This window comes from Myotis daubentonii, chromosome X (assembly GCF_963259705.1).
Source record: "Myotis daubentonii chromosome X, mMyoDau2.1, whole genome shotgun sequence".
Lineage (NCBI taxonomy): Eukaryota > Metazoa > Chordata > Mammalia > Chiroptera > Vespertilionidae > Myotis > Myotis daubentonii.
The window spans coordinates 23,332,209-23,353,651 of NC_081861.1; the positions used below are offsets into that span (position 1 = coordinate 23,332,209).

The 21,443-nt window shown below is 38.3% G+C and overlaps 1 protein-coding gene across 5 annotated transcripts in view; it reads left to right on the forward strand.

The window, feature by feature from the left end:
- Positions 1 to 18,358, forward strand: part of FGF13 (fibroblast growth factor 13) — a 642,179-nt gene extending 623,821 nt beyond the window's left edge. For all 5 annotated transcript variants that reach the window (XM_059680287.1, XM_059680288.1, XM_059680290.1 and 2 more), the window contains 2 exons: positions 15,486 to 15,684; positions 16,969 to 18,358. In XM_059680287.1, coding sequence (XP_059536270.1) covers positions 15,486 to 15,684; positions 16,969 to 17,105 — 336 coding nt within the window. In that variant the 3' untranslated portion in view covers positions 17,106 to 18,358. The remainder of the gene's footprint in view (positions 1 to 15,485; positions 15,685 to 16,968) is intronic.
- The last annotated feature ends 3,085 nt before the right edge of the window (positions 18,359 to 21,443 follow it).

Below are 21,443 nucleotides of genomic sequence, written 5' to 3' on the forward strand. Positions count from 1 at the left end.
TTCATCAAGGATATTGGCCTGTAGTTCTCTTTTTTGGTGGTGTCTTTATCTGGCTTTGCCCGGAAGCGGTTCTCAACCTGTGGGTCGCGAACAATGAAAATACATCCTGCATATCAGATATTTACATTACGATTCAAAGCAGTAGCAAAATTATAGTTATGAAGTAGCAACGAAAATAATTTTATGGTTGAGGGTCACCACAACATGAGGAACTGTATTAAAGGGTCGCAGCATTAGGAAGGTTGAGAACCACTGGATTAGGGTAATGGTGGCTTCATAGAAAGAGCTTAGGAGAGTGCCTTTCTCTTGAATTTTTTGGAATAGTCTGAGAAGGATAGGTTTTAGTTCTTCTTTGAATGCTTGGAGAACTCCCCTGTAAAGCCATCTGGACCAGGGCTTTTGTTTGCTGGAAGATTTTTGATTACTGCTTCAATTTCTTTGGTAGTTATAGGCCTATTCAGGTTTTTTTATTCTTCTTTGTTGAGTTTTGGGAGCTTGTATTTTTCTAAGAATACATCCATTTCATCTAGTTTGTCCATTTTGTTGGAATAGAGTTGTTCATAGTATTTTTTCATGATCGTTTATATTTCTGTGGGATTGGTTGTTACTTCACCTCTTTCATTTCTGACTTTGTTTATATGGGTCCTCTCTCTTTGCATCTTGGTGAGCCTGGCTAGAGGTTCATCAATCTTGTTTATCCTCTCAAAGAACTAGCTCTTGCTTTTGTTGATCTTTTTTATTGTTGTTTTTTTGTTTGTTTGTTTTTTGGTTTTTTGTTTGTTTGTTTGTTTGTTTTTTGTCTCTATGTCATTTATTCTGCTCTGATCTTTATTATTTCCTTCCTTCTGCTTATGCTGGGCTTTTCTTGTTGCTCTCTTTCTATCTCTTTGAGTTGTAGGGTTAAATAATTTATTACCATTTTTTCTTGTTTTTTTGAGGTAGGCCTCTGGAGATATGAACTTCCCTCTTAAGACTGCTTTCACTGTGTCCCATAGATTTTGGATTGTTGTTTTTTTATATTTGTTTGTTGCCAAGATGATTTTTATTTTTTCTTTGATCTCTTTGGTAATCCAATCATTGTTTAATAGCATGATATTTTGCCTCCAAATGCTTGATATTTTTTCATTGTTTTTATTGTAGTTGATTTCTACTTTTATGCCATTGTGATCTGAGAGGATGCTTGATATGATTTCAATCTTCTGGAATTTGAAGAGACTTTCTCTGTGTCCCAATATGTGGTCTCTCTTTGAAAATAACCCATGCACATTTGAGAAGAATGTATATTCTGTGGCTTTGGTGTGAACTGTTCTGAATATGTCAATTAATTCCATCTGATTTAGTGAGTCATTTAGGATTGATGTTTCTTTGCTGATTTTTTGTTTATAGGATTTATCCAGTGGTGTTAGTGGAGTATTAAAGTCCCCTACAATGACTGCATTGCTGTGAATCTCTCCCTTGATATTTTCCAAAAGTTTTTTGTTTGTTTGTTTGTTTTTTATGTGTTTGGGTGTTCCTGTATTGGGTGCATATATGTTTACCAGAGTTATATATTCTTGTTGAATTGCTTCCCTTAGTATTATGAAGTGGCCTTCTTATCTCTTGTTATGGCCTTCCTTTTGAGGTCTAATTCATCAGATATAAGTATTGCTACCCCAGCTTTTTTTTCATTTCCCTTCGCCTGAAAAACCTTTTTCCATCCCTTCACCATCAGTCTGTGTGAGTCCTTTGTTTTGAGGTGGGTCTCTTGTAGACAGCAGATATCTGGGTCATATTTTCTTATCCATTCAGCTACCCTATGTCTTTTGACTGGGACATTTAATCCATTTACATTTAAAGTTATTATTGATAAGTACTTGTTTGTCGCCATTTTTATTCTTTTTTAAAATATATCTTATTGATTTTTTACATAGAGGAAAGGAGAAGGATAGAGAGTTAGAAACATCAATGAGAGAGAAACATCGATCAGCTGCCTCCTGCACACTCCCTACTGGGTATGTGCCTGCAACCAAGGTACATGCCCTTGACCGGAATCGAACCTGGGACCCTTGAGTCCTCAGGCCGACACTCTATCCACTGAGCCAAACCAATTAGGGCCATTTTTATTCTTTATGCTTGTGTTCCTTCTTCCCTTTCTATTTCTTTTCTTTTTACAGTGTTCCCTTAAGCATTTCTTGCATTGCTGGTTTGGTGGTAATAAACTCCCTTAGTCCATTTTTGTCTGTGAAGCTCCTTCAATTTGTAATTATAGCCTTGTTGGGTACAGTATTCTTGGATTCAGACCCTTGCTTTTCATGACTTTGTATATTTCATTCCTTTCCCTTCTGGCCTGATGTGTTTCTGTTGAGAAATCAGTTGATAGTCTGATGGGGGATCCCTTGTAGGTAACTTTCTGTCTCTCTCTGGAAGCCTTTAAGATTCTTACTTTGTCATTGATGTTTACCAATTTAATTATAATGTTTCTTGGTGTTGGTCTTTTTGGGTTCATTTTGTTTGGGACTCTGTGAGCTTCTTGGACTTCTGTGAGTTTTTTTCTTCCCAATATCAGGGAAGTTTTCTGTCATTATTTCTTCAAATTGGTTTTCTACTCCTTGCTCAGTTTCATCTCCTTCTGGCACCCCTATTATGTGGATGTTGTTTCATTTTTGTGTTGTCCCAGAGCTCCCTTAGGCTCTCCTCCTGTTTTTTTAAGTTTTTTTTTTTTTCCAGTTTTTGCTCTGCTTGTGTATTTTCCCTACCTTGTCTTCTAGCTCATTGATGTGGTCCTCTGCTTCTTCTAGTCCACTGTTGATTCTTTCTATTGTGTTCTTTATTGCAGCAATGTCAGTCTTCATTTCTTCTTGTTTCTTCTTCATTTACTCTTGGTCCGTAGACATGTTGTTGAATTTGTCTTCTATCCTTGTCACCATCCTTATGACCATTGCTCTGAATTCTTTATCTGACAAATTGCCTGCCTCCATTTTATTTACTTCATTTTCCAGTGATTACTCCTTTTCTTTTGTATGGGGCTTTTCTTTGTCTCCCCATTTTTTCTCCTCTCAGGGTGTCTGGTTATGTAGCTCACTCTCTATGATGTTGACTTAAAGGCACAAAATACAACATGACAAGTAACAACACAGAGAGCACCAAACATGAATGTATTCACTATTCCAATAACACCAAATTATGGTGATCACCAGAGAAAAGAGAATTAAGGTAGACAAAACAGTACATAAATGATATTGGGAAAAGGAAAAAAAGTAAGAGAGAAAATATAGAGAGAAAAAAAGGAGGAAAAATATATGCATATGAGGAGACAACTCCAAAAAACCAACAACTAATACAAAAAATGTACACAACGAACACCCAGAAAAAAAGGGAGAGAGGCTGAATCTGAAGAAGCAGAGCTTATTTCCAGGAGGTAAGGTCAAGGAATTGAATCAATGGGTAAATGACCACGATTCAGTATAGAGAAGGTAGAAAGAGAATGAGTGTATAAGAAAAGTAAAAAACAAAATACTAAAGTAATAATACTGCTATTAATAATAATTAAAAATAATAATTGGAAAATATGTATATTAATATATATACATTAAAGAAATTATATATATATGTATATATATATATAATTTTTCCCTTTCTTTAATCTATTCATCTATGTATTCATCTATTTTTTGAAAAAGAGAATAGAGAGCAGATAGGCCTGAGTTGGTGATTGAAACTCATTAAGCTATTAGTTGAAGAATAGAACAAACAAGGAGAGGAAAAACAGAAGCATAAAAAATATAAAGAAACAAATTACCAATCAAACAAACAACAATAAGAAAGAAAGAAAGAAAGAAAGAAAGAAGAAAGAAAGAAAGAAAGAAAGAAAGAAAGAAAGAAAGAAGAAAGAAAGAATATAAGAAAAATTGGCTAGTGAAGAAAGAGAAAAGAGAAGTGAACATGGACTTGGAGCAGGGGAGAGGAAATTAGATATATGAGTAAGATCAATTTTTACCAAGGAGTAAAAAGAAAGGATAGAGAAAAACTAAAGCAGGAACATTGTAAGAGAAACAGGACAAAAAAGGGGAAAAGTGAGGAAGAGAGTGTTGGCATAAGCAGTGGTTCTCAACCTGTGGGTCGCGAACAATGAAAATACATCCTGCGCATCAGATATTTGCATTACGATTCATAACAGTAGCAAAATTACAGTTATGAAGTAGCAACAAAAATAATTTTATGGTTGGGGGCCACCACAACATGAGGAACTGTATTTAAGGGTCGCGGCATTAGGAAGGTTGAGAACCATAAAGGAAAAATTGAGATAGATTAATATAATGATAAATAAAAATAGAATGTAGAACACTAATCCAAAATAAAATAAAATAAATCTTAAAAATGGTAATATAATAGTAATAATAATAAATAAATATAAAATAATAAAACAAGTAAAATAATGTGAAAAAAATTTTTGTTTCTTAAGTAAAATATAAAAAATAAAAAACTGAAGTAGTGAAGTTCATTCAATTCAGTAGAGCTTCAATTACCCATGGGGGCTGGTTTAAGACCCCTCTCTATTGCTTTGCCTGTCATGTCTGTTTCCTGTCAGGTAGTCAGCACAGTGTTGAAGTTCCCAGCAATCCAAACGCTCCTCTGTGTCATAAGCCACAACTTTGGTTTCAAACAGGTGGGATCACTCTGTTCACTTTATTTCTCTGCCTGCCTTCAGTGTATTTACACAAGAGTCTATTTCTGACACAGCCCCTGAGTGGCAGTGTTTCTGTATTAGTTTCCGGGACCAAATGGCTCCTCAGCCCAGTCTCCCATGGCTCCCTGGGGGTGTTTAGACTCTTCCTTTCCCTGCCACACTCAAGACTGGGTTGGAGGGATGAACTCTTCCACAGCTGATTTCCTGCTCATCTCTCCCTATTCTACTCCCCAGTTGACACAAAAACCACCTTCCCCTGCAGTCTCAGTGAGTGTTTTTAATTGAAATATCCTATGCATTGGGTTTAGCAAGTAAATTTAAAAGCAAGGAAGTTATAAAGACAAAGCAACCGTGCCAACTCATGTCTTTCTCCCCCTGGCACTGCGAGGCCGGTATAGAACTTCAGGCTGCCTTTCTGGGCACAGCCTCCAATGGTTGTGGCCTTAGATCTAGAGTCCCCACTACCAGCAGCCCTGTGGACCCCCTTCCACACTGGAGGGCTACACAGACCCCAAGGGCCACAGATTTGGTGTAGCACAGTCTCCTTTTGAGATTCTAGTCCTGGCTGCGTGCATTTCTCCTTCCAGCCCAGATCCCACCTCTCTCCAGGTTATCTCTGACCTTTTCATCCATGGATTGCCTCACCAGCTGTGTTTAATTCACCAATTCCGAGTAGGTGTTGTTTGATTCAGCTGTTCCTTCTATCTGCTCTGTGAGAAGGTGCAGGACCCATTCACGTATTTGGCTGCCATTTTGTCTCCCCCTGGACAAATTTTTGAGGTGACCACAGCCAGGGTTGCTGGAGTCTCAGTGTCTATGGGTTTGCAGCTGAGGCAGCTGGTCTCTGGGTGTTGTGGTTGTAGGGTCCCAGGAGGTATCCAAGGTCTCCACGGGTGTAGGTAAGGCTGTGCTTCCTATCACAGCCACTCTCCCCTTGGCATGGTCTCTGCGGCAGAGTCTGCCACTCTGGGAGAGATTTCAGCAGTAGTAGAGGCTGCCCAGCCAGGAGAGCCTTGTGCCAGTCCCTGACAGTTCTGTAGAATATAACTGTCCCTCACTCACAAATACATGCCCCCCCTCACTTCCACGCACTCCCTTTTTGCTCTTTCACTTACACTATCTTGCTTACTGCTGTGCCATTGGCTCCCATCTTGGATCTGTGTAATTTTATTTTTAATAGTCCACCTCATTCCCAGGTTCTTTTCAATTGATCTACAAAGAAAGAACCTTTCTTCTTTTCATGTCAATTTCTTGGATCTCTTGGAAATGTTTTCAGAGTTCCAAGGCTTTGAATTTTCAGACAGGAGCTTGCAATGACTATTTAAAAGGATAGAACCTCCCAGCCAGTATGGCTCAGTTGGTTGAGCGCTGTCCCATGCACCAAGAGGTGGCCAGTTTGATTCTTTGTCAGGGCACATGGCCAGGCTTTGGGCTTGATCCCCAGCAGGGGATGTGCAGGAGGCAGCTGATTGATTGGTGGATGTTTCTATCTCATTCTCCCTCCCCCTTCCTCTCTTTAAATCAAATAAAAAACATATTTTTAAAAAGTAAAAAAATAAAAAGATAGAAACTACTTAAGCTTATTCTCTTGCTGAGTACAAATACTTCCAAAATCATTCCCTTGCAGGTGGATTGACCCCAATCTGAAGTTATTACACAAGTTAAAAAGGATTATAGTAACAGAGAACATTTATCCACTGGGCACACATTAATTTCATTAACTAGCCAACAGACAGGAAAGTTTATTTTTAGGAAATAATTTCTGATATTTGACTCCTCTTTAAAACACATAAGTCAGCCTTGCTATAAGAAAAGCCAACATTCAGCCCTGGCTGTTGCATTCAGTGGTTAGTGTTGCAGATTCGATTCCTGGTCAAGGGAACATACCTGAGTTGCAGGTTTGATCAGGCCTTGGTTGGGGCATGTGCAGAAGGCAGCCAATTGATGTATGTCTCTTCATTGATGTTTTTTGTCTCTCTCTCTCTCTCCCTCCCTCCCTCCCTTGCACTCTCTCTGAAAAAAAATATCATCAGGTGAGAATTAACAACAACAGCAAAAAAGCCTATGTCTAGAGTTAATACACACAATTAGACCAAAAAAGTTTTAGAAAGTTATTCACTTTAGAAAAGTGTTCTTCACTTGCAAAAGAGACTTTCCCACAGGGAGATTCCTTAGTAAGATTTTGCAAATAACATGATGGTTATACAGTCTCTCTACAACATGTATTATGTAAAATGAAGTACATCTTCTGCCACCTAATGGCAGTGCCTGATCAATTTGTATTCTTCTACAAGGTTTGGGTCATACTAATACTGTCTTAGGCCAATTATACAATCTTGGAGACATGTGGCCTGACCCTCCCCATTGTTGCAAATATCAGCAAGTTACCTCCATTGAAAACTGTATTTGCTGACCAGGTTTGGAGTTGAGTGAGGATTTTGGATCATATAATTTTTATATCAAGACAAAAATAACCCCTCTTAGGATCTATAAGGGATGTATTATTTTTGTTTTGTTTCCTGCTTTATTTTTCTAGCTTATTTCAGTGTGTTTTATAAAAACAAATTGCTTTGTAAAATTTGACAGCCTGAGTAATATATTGCATGAGACTGCTTTACAGAAATATATGAAAATCAAGAACAAGCCAATATGAAGGACTAAATGAACTCCACAGCTAAAATATGTCCATGTCTGCATTCTAATTCTGTTTTAAATAGGCCATTGGTTAACAGACTCCTTAATATTTTTTTTCATCTTTGTTTGCGAAGAATTAAGGAGAAAAAGCAATACTGTGCTAGTATATTTTGTGGGGTCAACATAAGGTAAATTAAAATTTCTATGAAATACCTTAAAATATGAAATTACTACCAAGAAATTTCATTATAACCGTATGAGGAAAAATAGACCCATGTGCATATTCTTAATTATAATTTGCATTTTTAAATAAATGGTTGCTAATTAACATGTGTACATTTAAGTCATTTTGTTGCATGAAATTTTATGAAGTCCATTTTAAAGCACTCTGTTTCTTTGGTGCTGTGGTTTGAAAGCACTGCAGCCTCTCAGCCTACTGTAGGCAGAACTGAAAAATGAACGGAGACAAAATAGTTTTCTGGGAACCAAGCTTGTACGAGAACACTAAACACACAGTGTAATTCATGAACAGTCCTAATTTTTGGCAGAATTTTTATTCTTCCATGTTAATAAAACATATATAGGCAGACCCTTTCTTTATAAATTGATTCCATAGTGGAAAAGGGACCTTGAAAAGAAGAGAACTTGTTTATTTATTTTGCCCTGGTTTACTGGGCATGTATTATCAGAAGGAATCTCACATTTCATGTTTCTGGAGTTTTACAATTTTCAGAGCTTCTTTCACATATATCATCTCATTGGATCCTTATACAACAAATCCAGTAAGGTAGCAAACTGGTAGGTTCCCCCCCATTTAAAAATAAATCAAGGTAATTAATTTAACTGAAATGTTTAGCTATTTGCAGACCCAAAGTCCAACAGTATAAGCTTAATGCCTACTACTTGGTTAACAGGAAATCTCTTTATTCTTGCAGCTTACACACTGATTTGTCTTTATTATCCCCTCTTCTCTTCCTCCCTCCCCTCTCTCACCCTCTTTCCTTCCCTCACACTCTCCTTTTCTCCTTTCTCTCTCCCTCCATCTCCAGTTTATTAAAATGAATTTATCTGTAGGCAGTTTTCCTCCTTTTATCACCTACTCTTTCTACCCTCCCAGGCAAGTTTTAACTTGTCAGCCTCTACTGTAAAACAGCCCTCTATTCATATAGTGTCACATTTAAAAGGGAGCTTCCAAGTGTACTTTTTATGACATTTAATTCTTTCATTTATTTCATCACATGTGTATTGATCATTGGTTATAAGCTAAGCCTTACTCAAGGAGCTGCCCTCAAGTATCTCATGGTCCAGAGGATATCTGAGTGAACAAACCATCCTGTTTATCACGAATTAATAATTTTGCTTAGCTGCAGTACACTGGGTGAGGGTTGACCCTTCTTCCCCAACCTTTCCCCTCCCATGCTTTTATCTTGCAATAATGAAATCCATGCACATCAAAGATACCCTGGGAGCAAACATCGAAGTCCTGAATATAATAATTAATCCTGGATTTTGCAATCACTGATAAAGGGGAAGCCTATATAGAGAATATAGGTAGTTACAGTGTCACCCTCATGGGTATGACATATTTTACTGTTCTACTCTTTTTTAACAGAATTTTAAATTTAATTTTAATCTATATATTATTTTCATTAGGCTGGGGAATAATTGATGTGTAAAAGTCAGACCCACTTAAATAACCTGCTAACATTAAATCTAGAAAATTGTCATCAGAACACAGCTAAGAATTAGAAGAGTGACCCTTGCTATTGGCACTAATTGTTAAATTAATTGGATTGTCAGGTTACTGACAATGTGACTGGAAGACAGGAAGAGAAGGGGGAGAGAGGCTTAAAGGGGTAGATAGACTAATTGTAATATGTTTATAGAACCTGCTGAAAAGAGGAAATCATGTTTTACTAGGTTTATTTTTTAAGTTTCTTTAAATGCCCACTCATAAACAATTTTGTTTCTTGTTCTATTATGCCTGCTTTACAAAATGTTACATCTGAATAAAACAAAATGTATTGAGAAACATTATACCAGGATGTGTGCACTTGGCATAGCATACACATATGTGAAAGATTATACTTACTATATAATACTGTTTTCTCAGGCTTTGTTCAACATCTAGGGACATAGTGCTGCCGTATTTTGTATGGACAACCTCAGTAGACTCTGTTGCTCTCTCAAGATTCAAGGAAATCAATTCAGCCCATGTAGAAATATTTTTTTTGAGAAATATATTTAAAAAAACATTTATAATATACATGGCAATCCTTAAAGCTTGGCATTCTACTGAGATACAGACTCAAATGAAACACTGCCACTCTATCAGTTGAACCATAGCTAAAAATACAAAGCAGGAAGAGGAAGTATGAAAAATCTGCTATTGAAGGCTATGTTTGCTAAATTACTTCTCTTAATCAAGAAGGCATTTAGTCATGCTGTGTGTCTTTTGATATTAGAGATGTGTTTAAGGCACTGAGATGACATAAATTAGATATGGATATTTTTTAGTCCTCACCTTTTTAGTTATGGCTACTAAGAATGTAGTTACACATTGCCTGCTGAGTGACATGACCTTTATTTGGCTCCTTTAAGGGAAGCCACCAACACAGTCCATTCTCCTGGCTCAGTCCATTGTGACCTGGCTCCAATTCTCAAGGCCAAAAAGGTATTGCACCCCTCTCTATTTTGCCCTCAGTGCTAGAAGCAGCACAGGGCACTATTGCCTCTTCTGACCCTAACAAAGAATAGCAATTTACACAGCTCTAAAGCCTTTTGTTCTGGGACAAAGATGTTTTCTGGCACTACCATTAGATCTGGTGGTTATTTGCAAATAACATTACTGATTCTGTTAATACTTCCTTCACATGACTCTCAAAGTCTGTGTGGCGGTCTGAGATGTCCTGAAAAGGGCAGCTGACCATTACCATTTGTGTCTGTAAGTATCTCTAATATGTCATATTGACCTGATTTTGAGGGTTTCAAATGTTTTCTTCTTGCCAGTGATATTTCAACCTCCAAATAACTGTCTCCCCTTAATAGTAAATAAATTGGTAAAAAAGAAGTGTCAGATTTTGCTACTGCATATGCTCATTCTGGAAATAGAGATTATTGATTCTTTACCCAAAATATGATCATTGTAACTGGATGGTATGGGTTCCTTAGAAAAATGGTTCAATATTCATGACCTGGAGAGTATTATGCTAAGTGAAATAAGCCAGTCAGAGAAAGACAAGTATCGTGTTTCACTTATGTGGAATTTGAGGAACAAGATAAACTGATGAACAAAATAGATCCAAAGTCATAGAAGCATTGCATAGACTGTCGAATCTTAGAAGGAAAATGGGGGTGGGTTGGTAGGTGGGAAGAAATTAACCAAAGAACTTGTATGCATATATGCATAATCCATGGACACAGACAATAGGGTGATGAAAGCTTGGGGTGGGCTAGAAGGGGTCAGTGGGTGGGGAAAATGGGACATATGTAATATTTTCAACAATAAAGATTTTTTTAAAAAGCAAAATGGACTCATAGATTCAGAGAACTGACTGAACAGACTGACCTTTGTTGGGGGTGGGGGTGGGGTTTGTGAAGCTGCATGATTAAATTGAAGAGATTAAGCAAAAAAAAAAAAAAAAAAAAAAAAAAAAAAAAAAAAAAAAAAAAAGCCCTCATAGACACAGACAACAGCATGGTGATAACTATAGGGAAAGGGGGTGGGGGAGGTAGGAGAGGGTAAAAGGCAGATAAATGGTGATAGAAAGAGACTTGACTTGTGGTGGTGAATATACAATTACAATACCCAGCTAATGTGTTGTAGAATTGTACACCTGAAACCTATATAATTTTATTAACCAATGTCACTCCACTAAATTCAATTTAAAGTAGTAGAAATTATTTATTTAATAAATAACCCAGAAAAAAGAAACTTTGAACACACACACGCACGCGCACACACACACACACACACACACACACACACAAAGGTTCACTGGTCACTAAGAAAGAACTAACCTTAAACTTTAACAGGAATAGAAATGATGATACAAAGGAGGGGACAGACTGATTATTTCATGAGCTAAAAAGGTATAATTTTCTCTGAAAAAATATAGATATGTAAGAGATAAACAACTTTTAAGAGAAATCAATGCATAAAAAGTTTTAAGATATAAAACACCTTTTCTCTGTACTCATGCCAAGTAATTTCTTAGTGGCTCTTCAGAGAACACTTGGCATATTTTTAATTTATTCATTCATTTATTATGATAGATATTTAATGCATAGTAAATACAGAGCACAGTGATTGCCACCTCAGATTAGTGCCTAGTATTGCCAAGGCCACTATGGCACCTTCTTCAAGAGCACTAATACTGGTAATCATCTCCAGATTGATCAAAGGAGGTTGATTCCTTGCCATAAGTACCTGGTATCCTCAGAAAAAGGCCTCCCTGATTAGGGTCAAATCCAATTTGTTATTTATATGAATCACTGTTGAAACATAGACAAATACACCTGCACCCTTTTTCTTTGTGTCCACTTCTTGTGTTGGGTGGGATGTTCATTTTTCCACATTTCATAGAAATCAAGCCTCTTCTGCCTACTCATTCAAACATTGGATAAAATGACAGTGTCATGCACAGAGAACAGAACACTCCTTTCATTGCTTCTATAGTCTTTTTTGCCTCATTTTCCTACCTTTTTACTGAGTTTTTAGCCTAAATTTAGTGGTGATGACTAGGAAATTGCCGGGATTTGACAGAGCATTTAATTCATTGAGTCCTTCCTTGCCATTTTCTAATAGTTTTAACAATGCCAAGTTTTTCCTCCTAATGTTGTAGGAACCAGTATCTGTAGTATCTGTTATTTGTAACATATACTAAATCATGCATGCAGGATCTGTCAGTGCCATGACAGCTTCCTTTTACACACAGCTGATTTCATTATATGATATTAAGGAAATTCCCTACAGACTTTTTACTAGTTACTTCAGAATCCTGGAATTTGCAATGCAAATTTGCAATCTCTGAAATTCAAATCCCATAAACAATAATCCCGTGGTATGCTGTGTGCTAGGAAATATGACTAGTCATTTATGAAGATGAAGTTGGATTTAAAAATAGACAAGTCCTCTGCCATTTGGAGACAATCTAGCCTATGCCTGAGTCACTGGGCCAAGCTGGAGATCTAGCTAAAGTTTGTGAGAGCACAAATACAAGTACCCTGAATGAGAGAGATCAACTATAATTCCAGAGGCAGTCATATTTGAGTAAGTACTTGAAGCCAGTAGGTAGAGAGATTGAAGAATGACATTCCAAGCAACGGAAATGAATGGCATCTGTAAATGCACAAAAACACACAATTCTGTGATAGAGGATGAGGCTGAAGGCATGGTGGTGATTGAATTGTGGAGAATTTTCAATGAAACCTTAAGTTATCATCTTTACTAGAGGCATGGTGATACCATCAAAATTTCCTGAGGAATTGCCCAGCCGGTGAGGCTCAGTGGTTGAATGTTGACCCATGAACCAGAAGATCACAGTTAGATTCTCAATCAGGGCACATGCCTGGGTTGCGAGCTCAATCCCCAGTAAGGGGCATGCAGGAGGCAATTGATCAATGATGTTTCTCTCATCAATTTATCCAACTCTCTCCCTTTCTCTTTCCAAAATCAATAAATACATAATTAAAAAAGTAATTTTTAAAATAGTTCCAGAGCAATTGAACTTTGTGTTAGTAAGAAAATATTTTAGCAGAAAAGAACAGTTAGTAGGTTATTACAGCAGGCCAGTGAAAAGGTAATAAGGGCACAAACTACAGCAATCGCAATGGGAATGGAAGGTCAAGACCATGGACTGAAGAGCATGTGGAAGAACATTAAGGTACCCTGAAGTTTGAAGTTTTAGCAGTTGCCAGGATGGTGGACTCTAATTTATAGAGATAGGAGACACAGAAGTGGAGTTTAGTAGCTTTGTGCTTCAAATAGTCTTCTCTTTTTTCTGTTTTGAATTCCTACCCATGCTTCAAGGCTCAGCTACAGTAATACTGTCTCTGTAAAGTACACCACTCCCCAGTCCCCCAATCAGAATTAAGTCAGGCTTCCTCTCTTTTCATGCATCACCTTCTTAATTCATCCTTTTTTGCGCTTAACGGCAGCAAACCCTGTGTCCAGGTTATTTGGTTATATTTCTGACTCCTGAAACTACATAGTAAGCTTTTGGAGGCCACATGCTATTTACCTATGAATTTTTAGTACCACTCAGGCATATAATAGATTGCCAGAAAATTCATATAAATAAACGAATAAATAGATGGATGCTGTGATCACACAAGACATCAAATGCAGCCCTTTTGGGGACTTAGAGCACACAATGATCTCAACTCATTTTGTAGTCAGTCATATAGTGTCTTGATATGGCTACAAAGAATCACTTGTTTAAATCATATGTGTTATTTACCATATTTACTTTTAAATGATTTCTGACTCCTTAGGAAACTAAAATCTACTCTCCAATGATGAGATTACCATCCCCAAATAGTGATTTAATTCCCAATGACTTTTAGCAGTGTTCTGTGCAATTGTCCTTATCACTGGAGGGAATGTAGAGACTTTGAGTCAAATTTCTTTGTAGGCATTCCTTGGCTTTCCCTATGTTGAGAATTCTACAAAGAGGAATTTCTGTATCCCATCATCAGAGCACTTTGGTTCCTATCACATGATAGTTTCTCTGGATGTAATGTTTATTCTTGTGTAGGTTGAATTTGTGTGAATTTTCTGAGGATCTATCAAGTGTGCCCCAGGCAGAAATAAACCAAAAATATTATTCCAGTCTATGAACTATGCAGGCCAGGTGGGAATCAGTGAGATTACTGAGATTTTTGTAGATTCCCAGGAAAAAAAAGAAAACAATGTTCAATTGTTTAACTTTCAGAGAAAAGCAGCCTCAATTAGAGGAATCTGCCCCTTTTTGCTCAAGTGACTCACTGAGAGTGCTTTAGATCCTGTTGTTAAGGTAGTGTGCATTGCTTACAATGATATCTCATATGAAAGTGAAGGAAGGTAGGACCATGGAAGCATTGTTAAGAAAAGACTGGTGTCCAGAAAGCTTGCAGTATTTTTATAAGGTAGTTTACGTTTTTATTAAAAGTTATTCCTGATAACATATCAGCAAATGAGCAAAAATCTAATAGCTTCCTTGGTGCCCCTGTTACATGTAACTCAGTTAACATTTTCTTCATTACCTTACACTCCAAGTGGACCCCTTGCTTCTTATGGATTACTTAGGGATTAAAATTTGCTGATCATTTAATTTTGCTTACAAATGGCTATTTTAATAGCTGTTTATTGCATGCACATACATACACAAAACTTGAAAGAAGGTTTTCTGTTTCTGTTTTTGTTTCTGAAACAGTTGGGTCGGGAATCCTTCATTTGTATGGGCAACTCCAAAGAAAACATGGTCAAGCATGTGGCAGAATATCACATTCCAGGGTTGAGAGTCCCTTGGGCTGTTCTCTCATGTCTACTTATAGAATTACTGTAAATTTTTTACTGCTATATTGATTTGCTTATAAACTTTACTGTAAGGCAAGGGTGAGCAGGAATTTTTTTTTTAACTCAAGGTCTAATGATCTAAAAAGTAATTTGGTTTACCTAAAAGTAAAAGGGAGTCTTTTGTTATAGCATCCCTTTAGAAATATAGGCAGCCAGCATTGTAACAGAGATTTCTGTCTTGGGCAATTAAAAATTATAGTTTATAGTAATTGGAGAATCTATGAAAAGTAAGTACAAGGACTGAATATTTATTTTCTTATATTTAATCCCAAAGTAAACAAAGCTCCACGTGAAAGCTTTATGCCTGTCTTTTTTATTTTTGGCTCTTGTATTTGTCAGATATATTACACTTATGTGGCTGGTTCTAATTTTTCCATTACCTTATTACAAAGAGAGCGAATCATTGATCAATGGCACTTGCACTTAGTGCTTTTTCTAAATTGTCACACAAAATACTATATATAGTCTTGTTTTCCAATGATAATAGTTTATGCTATTAAAATAGAGCACTGGTCACACAAGCTTTAACAAACAATGTCCTTAACTTCCAAAAGGCAATACCACATGATTCTCCATGAAATCCATAGCTGCAAATATTGAGCTTTAGTTTATTTACTTTTCTTGTAGGAACATTTCACACCTGAGTGTAAATTCAAAGAATCGGTGTTTGAAAATTATTACGTGACATATTCATCGATGATATATCGCCAGCAGCAGTCAGGCAGAGGGTGGTATCTGGGTCTGAACAAAGAAGGAGAGATCATGAAAGGAAACCATGTGAAGAAGAACAAGCCTGCAGCCCACTTTCTGCCCAAACCACTGAAAGGTAAGTTCAATGTTATAGGAGCTGGGATTAAATGAGTATGTATTTAAATCATTCCTTTTTCACACTTTTGAAAATGGAACATAATTCTTCTACATTAAGGCTTTTATACAAAACTTTCGTAACAGTTTAAACACTTAAAAACATTAAACTGCAGAAATAGCATCTAATCTTTTGATTTTAATTTTTCCATAATATATTTACATATAGTAACACCTTACTTATATGGAACTAGTTTCATTGTTAGCTCAGGACAGCCAAGAATCCCAAATTATGCCAGATTGATCCCTGGGCAGAAAAACAGATGCTTAAATGTATGTATGCTTAATATTTATCAGAAAATTCCTTGGACATTCCCTAAGGGCCCAACAATATTGTCTCAACAATTTTCATTCATAGTTTTATTTTCCAGTCATTATTAGCAGATTAGTAGCAAATTAGAAAAGGTAGAGGATAGAAATGGACTGCAGAGAATAGGGATGTTAAAAGTAGTGAGACATGGTGGAGAAGGACTAGAAAATGCAGACAAAGCAGAGCAAGACCTTCAAGAGGTTACTGACCTAGGGTTCAACTCTGGGTTTCAAGTAGGGCAGACTGCCCAGTCAATCAGCATAGCACTGCTTCACAGCACATTTTTATGGAACCAGTCTACTTGGATTCAAACCCTTTAATAACCGGATAGTCTTGAGAAGATTATTGCCATGTGTGTGCCTCAAGCTTCACGTCTGTAAAATATGGATAAGAGTAGTACATCAGAGGATTCTTACACAGATTACAAGAGTTAATGAATAGGAAGCACTCAAAACAGTATCTAGTACATTGTAAGTATTCCATTAACATAAGCTAGTACTATTATTTACAGCATAACAGTAATCATATTTATCATTTATTGCATTAAGAATTGTGCTAATATTTAGACTTTTTGGGAGATTCATTTTAAATCATGATAAAAATCAGCATTTAAAAATATTTTTCATATTTAGCTTGCACAGCATGCTCTACATCATGTTTAAACTTATAAGAGCTTTATTAAATGCATTTTTCATTAATCCTCTCATATACATAACCATAAGTGATGGAAATTAGTCATTAGAATTCTTTACATACTACTTCACCAAGAGTAGATTTTGCTTAGTCTGATCCAGTTCACTTCTGACTGAATCCTTGAAGGCAGCATTTTTCATGTTTGGCCTAAAGCGTGGAAGCCTAGTAACTAGAAGAAAAGTTGAGGGCCAGTGTGGTGTGCCTATTTAAAAGCCTTTGACACCCTCTTTCTGTGCTTTTCAGTGGCCATGTACAAGGAGCCATCACTTCATGATCTCACGGAGTTCTCCCGATCTGGAAGTGGGACCCCAACCAAGAGCAGAAGTGTCTCTGGAGTACTGAATGGAGGCAAATCCATGAGCCACAATGAATCAACGTAGCTAGTGAGGGCAAAACAAGGGCTCTGTAACAGAACCTTACTCCAGGTGCTGTTGAATTCTTCTAGCAGTCCTTCACCCAAAAGTTCAAATTTGTCAGTGACATTTACCAGACAAACAGGCAGAGTTCACTATTCTATCTGCCATTAAACTTTATCATCCATACTAAAGCCCCATAATTTAGATTGAGCTTGTGCAAAAGAATGCTAAGCATTATCAGTGAACTAAATCTGGGAGAAGGACTGCCCATTTTTCTCATGGTCTCACTTTAACTTTGGGGATGACAAACCACAATCATTTCACAGCACTAATGCTGATAAAAATTTGCCCTCCAAGAAAAAAAAATTTAAAAGACCACAATTGCTCTTCAAAAATAAAACAAAATTAACTACTTAAATGTTTTGTAGAGGCAAACAAAATTATGTGAACTGTGTTGTTTTCTTGGCTTAATGTTTTCTATCTATGCTTGATTCAAATGTATTCTTTACTTTGGTATAGTGTAACTTTCTGATTTCTGAAATTCAGTGGTTCTATTGACTCTGTGTCACTTAATCCAAATCAACCAAATTCAGGGTTGGATCTGAATTGGCATCTCAGGCTCAAGGTAACAGTGTTCTTGTGATTTTACCATTTTTTTTTTTCGATTTGTAGTACTCTGGTCAAGTTTTTGTGCTGTACTTTGTGCATAGAAGTTGAATTGTATTGTCAACCCCAGTCAATAAATATTACTTAAACAACAAAAAAAGATTATCCTCAAGTTTAGATTTCTCTTAATTCCATTTGTGTTACCATGTTAAACTATTGTTGTGGCTTCTTATGTAAACACAGGAATTGTGGAACTGTGATATTGTCTTTTGTGTTGTTAAATAAGAAATGTCTTACCTCTATGTGTATGAGTCCTCTTGTCATTGTATTTGGCACGTGAATATTATATACAAGGAAATATTAAGACTGGTTATCCCTAAACAACATATACTTATACTTGCTTCTGGAAAGTGTTTAAGACTTAGCTAGGTTTCCATTTAGATCTTCATATCTGTTGCATGGAAGAAAGTTGGAATCTTGGCATAGAGTTGCATGATATGTAAGATTTTGTGCATTAATAATTGTTAAAATCTGTGTTCCAAAAGTGGACATAGCATGTACAGGCAGTTTTCTGTCCTGTGCACAAAAATGTTAAAAAAAGTTGTTTAATATTTGTTGTTGTATACCCAAATACGCACCGAATAAACTCTTTATATTCATTCAAAGAAAAATTCTTCAACATGTCTTTATTGAATGTCTATTACTTACCATTAACTGTTGTAGAAACTGGAGTTAAATCTTGAATTATACATAAGGTCACTGCCCTCAGATAATTTACAGTCTAAATATTCATTTTAACATGAACACTATTTAAAGAATGATTATTGTACTTGGACTTCAAATTGGAACAAAAATTCTCATTCCCATTCAGTGATGGAATTGCACAAATGAGACCTATGTTCTAGTATTCTCTCTGCCATCCACACTATTTTCCCTTTTATTGCTCATTTTGTAGGTAGAGGGAAGACACAGAAATAAACATCTAAGGTCCTTTCCACTTCTGAGAGCTGAAGGAAAATGTAAACATTTTTAATGTTGTTGACTATTCACTAGTTCCCCAAAGTTGTCATTGCTTGGAAATGCATGCTTCAGGAGTAGTCAATATATGAAGGTAAAAGTAGAGGAATAGGTAAAGCATAATTAAATGGTTCTTTTCAGGGCACCCATCAAATAAAGTTACTGGGGCCCCAATCAGCATGTTTTTGTTCAGAGGGGAAGCTGCCCAATGCTAAGGTGTTTCAGCAGGAGCTCCTAGCCCAACCCAGTTCAGTCACCTTGTGATTCCATCTTAAACCCTCATCCTGCCTGAGCTATCTGCATGAAGTGTGGACTCAGATGTCTTTATACCATAATACAGGCCCGGTGCACAAAAATTTGTGCACTCAGGGGAGTCCCTCAGCCCGGCCTGTGCCCTCTCACAGTCTGGGTCCCCTCAGGGGATGACCACCTGCTGGCTTAGGCCCACTCCCTGGGGGATTGGGCCTAAGCTGGCAGTCAGACATCCCTCTGGCAGCTCGGGAGCCCTCGGGGGATGTCCAATTGCCAGCAGGGAGCAGGCCTAAGCTGCAGTCAGACATCCTTAGCACTGCTGAGGAGGCGGCGGAGGCTCCCACCACCACCACTGTATTGGCAGCCGTCAGCCTGGTTTGTGGCTGAGCAGAGCTCCCCCTGTGGGAGCGCACTGACCACCAGAGGGCAGCTCCTGCATTGAGCGTCTGCCCCCTGGTGGTCAGTGTGTGTCATAGTGACCAGTCATTCCCAGTCATTCTGCTGTTAAGGCCAATTTGCATATTACCCTTTTTTTATATAAGATAGAGGCCTGGTGTATGGGTGGGGCTGGCTGATTTGCCCTGAAGGGTGTCCTGGATCAGGGTGGGGGTCCTGCTGGGGTGCCTGGCCAGCCTGGGTGAGGGGCTGAGGACCATTTTCAGGCTTGCCACACCCACTTCAGGAAGGGGGTCCTGCTGGGGTGCCTGGCCAGCCTGGGTGAGTGGCTGTTGGCTGTTTTCAGGCTGGCCAGAGCCCCTTCAAAGTTGGGGTCCCTGCTGGCATGCCTGGCCAGCTGGGTGAGGGGCTGATGGCTGTTTGCAGGGTGGCCAAGCCCCCCAGCGGGGACCCTCACCCCATGAAGGTCTGGCCACCTGGGTGAGGGGCTGATGGCTGTTTGCAGGCTGGCCACAGCCCCCCAGTGGGGACCCTAATCCCATGAGGGTGTGGCCAGCCTGGGTGAAGGGCTGATTGCTGTTTGCAGGCTGGCCACAGCCCCTTCAGTATGGGGGTCCCCACTGGGGTTCCTGGGCATCCTGAGTGAGGGGCTGATGGCTGTTTGCAGGCTGGCCAAGCCACCCAGCAGGGACCTTCACCTCATGAGGTTGTGGCCATCCTGGGTGAGGGACTGATGGCTATTTGCAGGCTGGCCACAGCCCCCAGACACCCATGCTCCCAGTGGAGGCTGGCTGGAAGCAGGTATCTGGGATTTATTCATCTTCTGTAATTGAAACTTTGTTGCCTTGAGCGGAGCCCACAGTGGGCAAGGGCAGGCGTGAAGCTTGGCTTCCTCCATTGCCGGGAGCAACCAAGCCTCCTGCTTGTTCCCGCTCCATGGCTGCAGGCCACCATCTTTATTGGGTTAATTTGCATATAGTCCCTCTGATTGGCTGGTGGGTGTGGCTTGTGGATGTAGCAGAGGTATGGTCAATTTGCATGTTTCTCTTTCATTAGATAAGATATCAGAAGTAGACTCACTCATCCCTGCCCCCATTAAGTCTTGCAAATTTTCATTCAGTAAGGAAAAGAATGCATTGTCTCCCTCTTGCAGCAAGGACTCTAAGGTTTGGTTTATTGACTATTTTGGTTGCTGCTTTGGCTTTGTCATTGTTGACTAAGAGCATAGGCTGCTAGTGATAAACAAATCAGTACATTGGTGTCTCAGGGAAGCCTGGCATAAATAAGAGGTGGTCAAAATACCCTGGAAGAATCCTTTACTGCCAGCATTCTCCTTGTGCTGCCTCAAGTTTTGTTTTTGTTTTTTGTTATTTTGTTTTTTACAGAAAGGGGTTTTTATATAAAACAACAATCAAATAGTTGTGAAAAAATCTCTGTACAAGTGCTTATGCTTTCACACATCTTCATTGCACACATTTAAGAATAGTTTGGGAAAACACTACAAAGACTATTGGCTCTCAAGCTGTTTATAGCATCAGAAACACCTGGAGGGCTTATAAGAAAGACTCATATGGTTCATTCCCATCTCCAGAGGTTTTTATTGAACAGGTCTGAGATGGGCTTAAGACTGGATTTCTAACAAGTTCCCAGATGATACTGAGGCTGCTGGACCTGGGGGACCACATTTTGAGAACCAATGGCATACACTAATTTCTGCTTTGGGGTTCAAAATGTATATTAGTATAATAAATTCTCAAAAGCCCTGTCTTAAAGAAGCCTGCTTTACTTTGAGAAATGCTGGGATAAGTTATTGACCATGCAGCCATAGTTGCACAGAGCACATATTAACACTACAGTAGACTAGTGGTGGCTTAAGCCTTTATGGGTACCAGAATCACCTGTGGCATTTAGTTTGCTTCCATGGTTTTAGGCTAGACCTAAGAATCTTCTGAATCTGATAACCACCATAGCTTTGAGAACCACTGCTCTGTGGCATAGCACTCCATCTCATGTTGTTACCACTATCTGTGAGTGTATATCCAATCCTTGCATTGCACTGAGCAAGAGAGAGAATGGGGAGGACCCAACCAC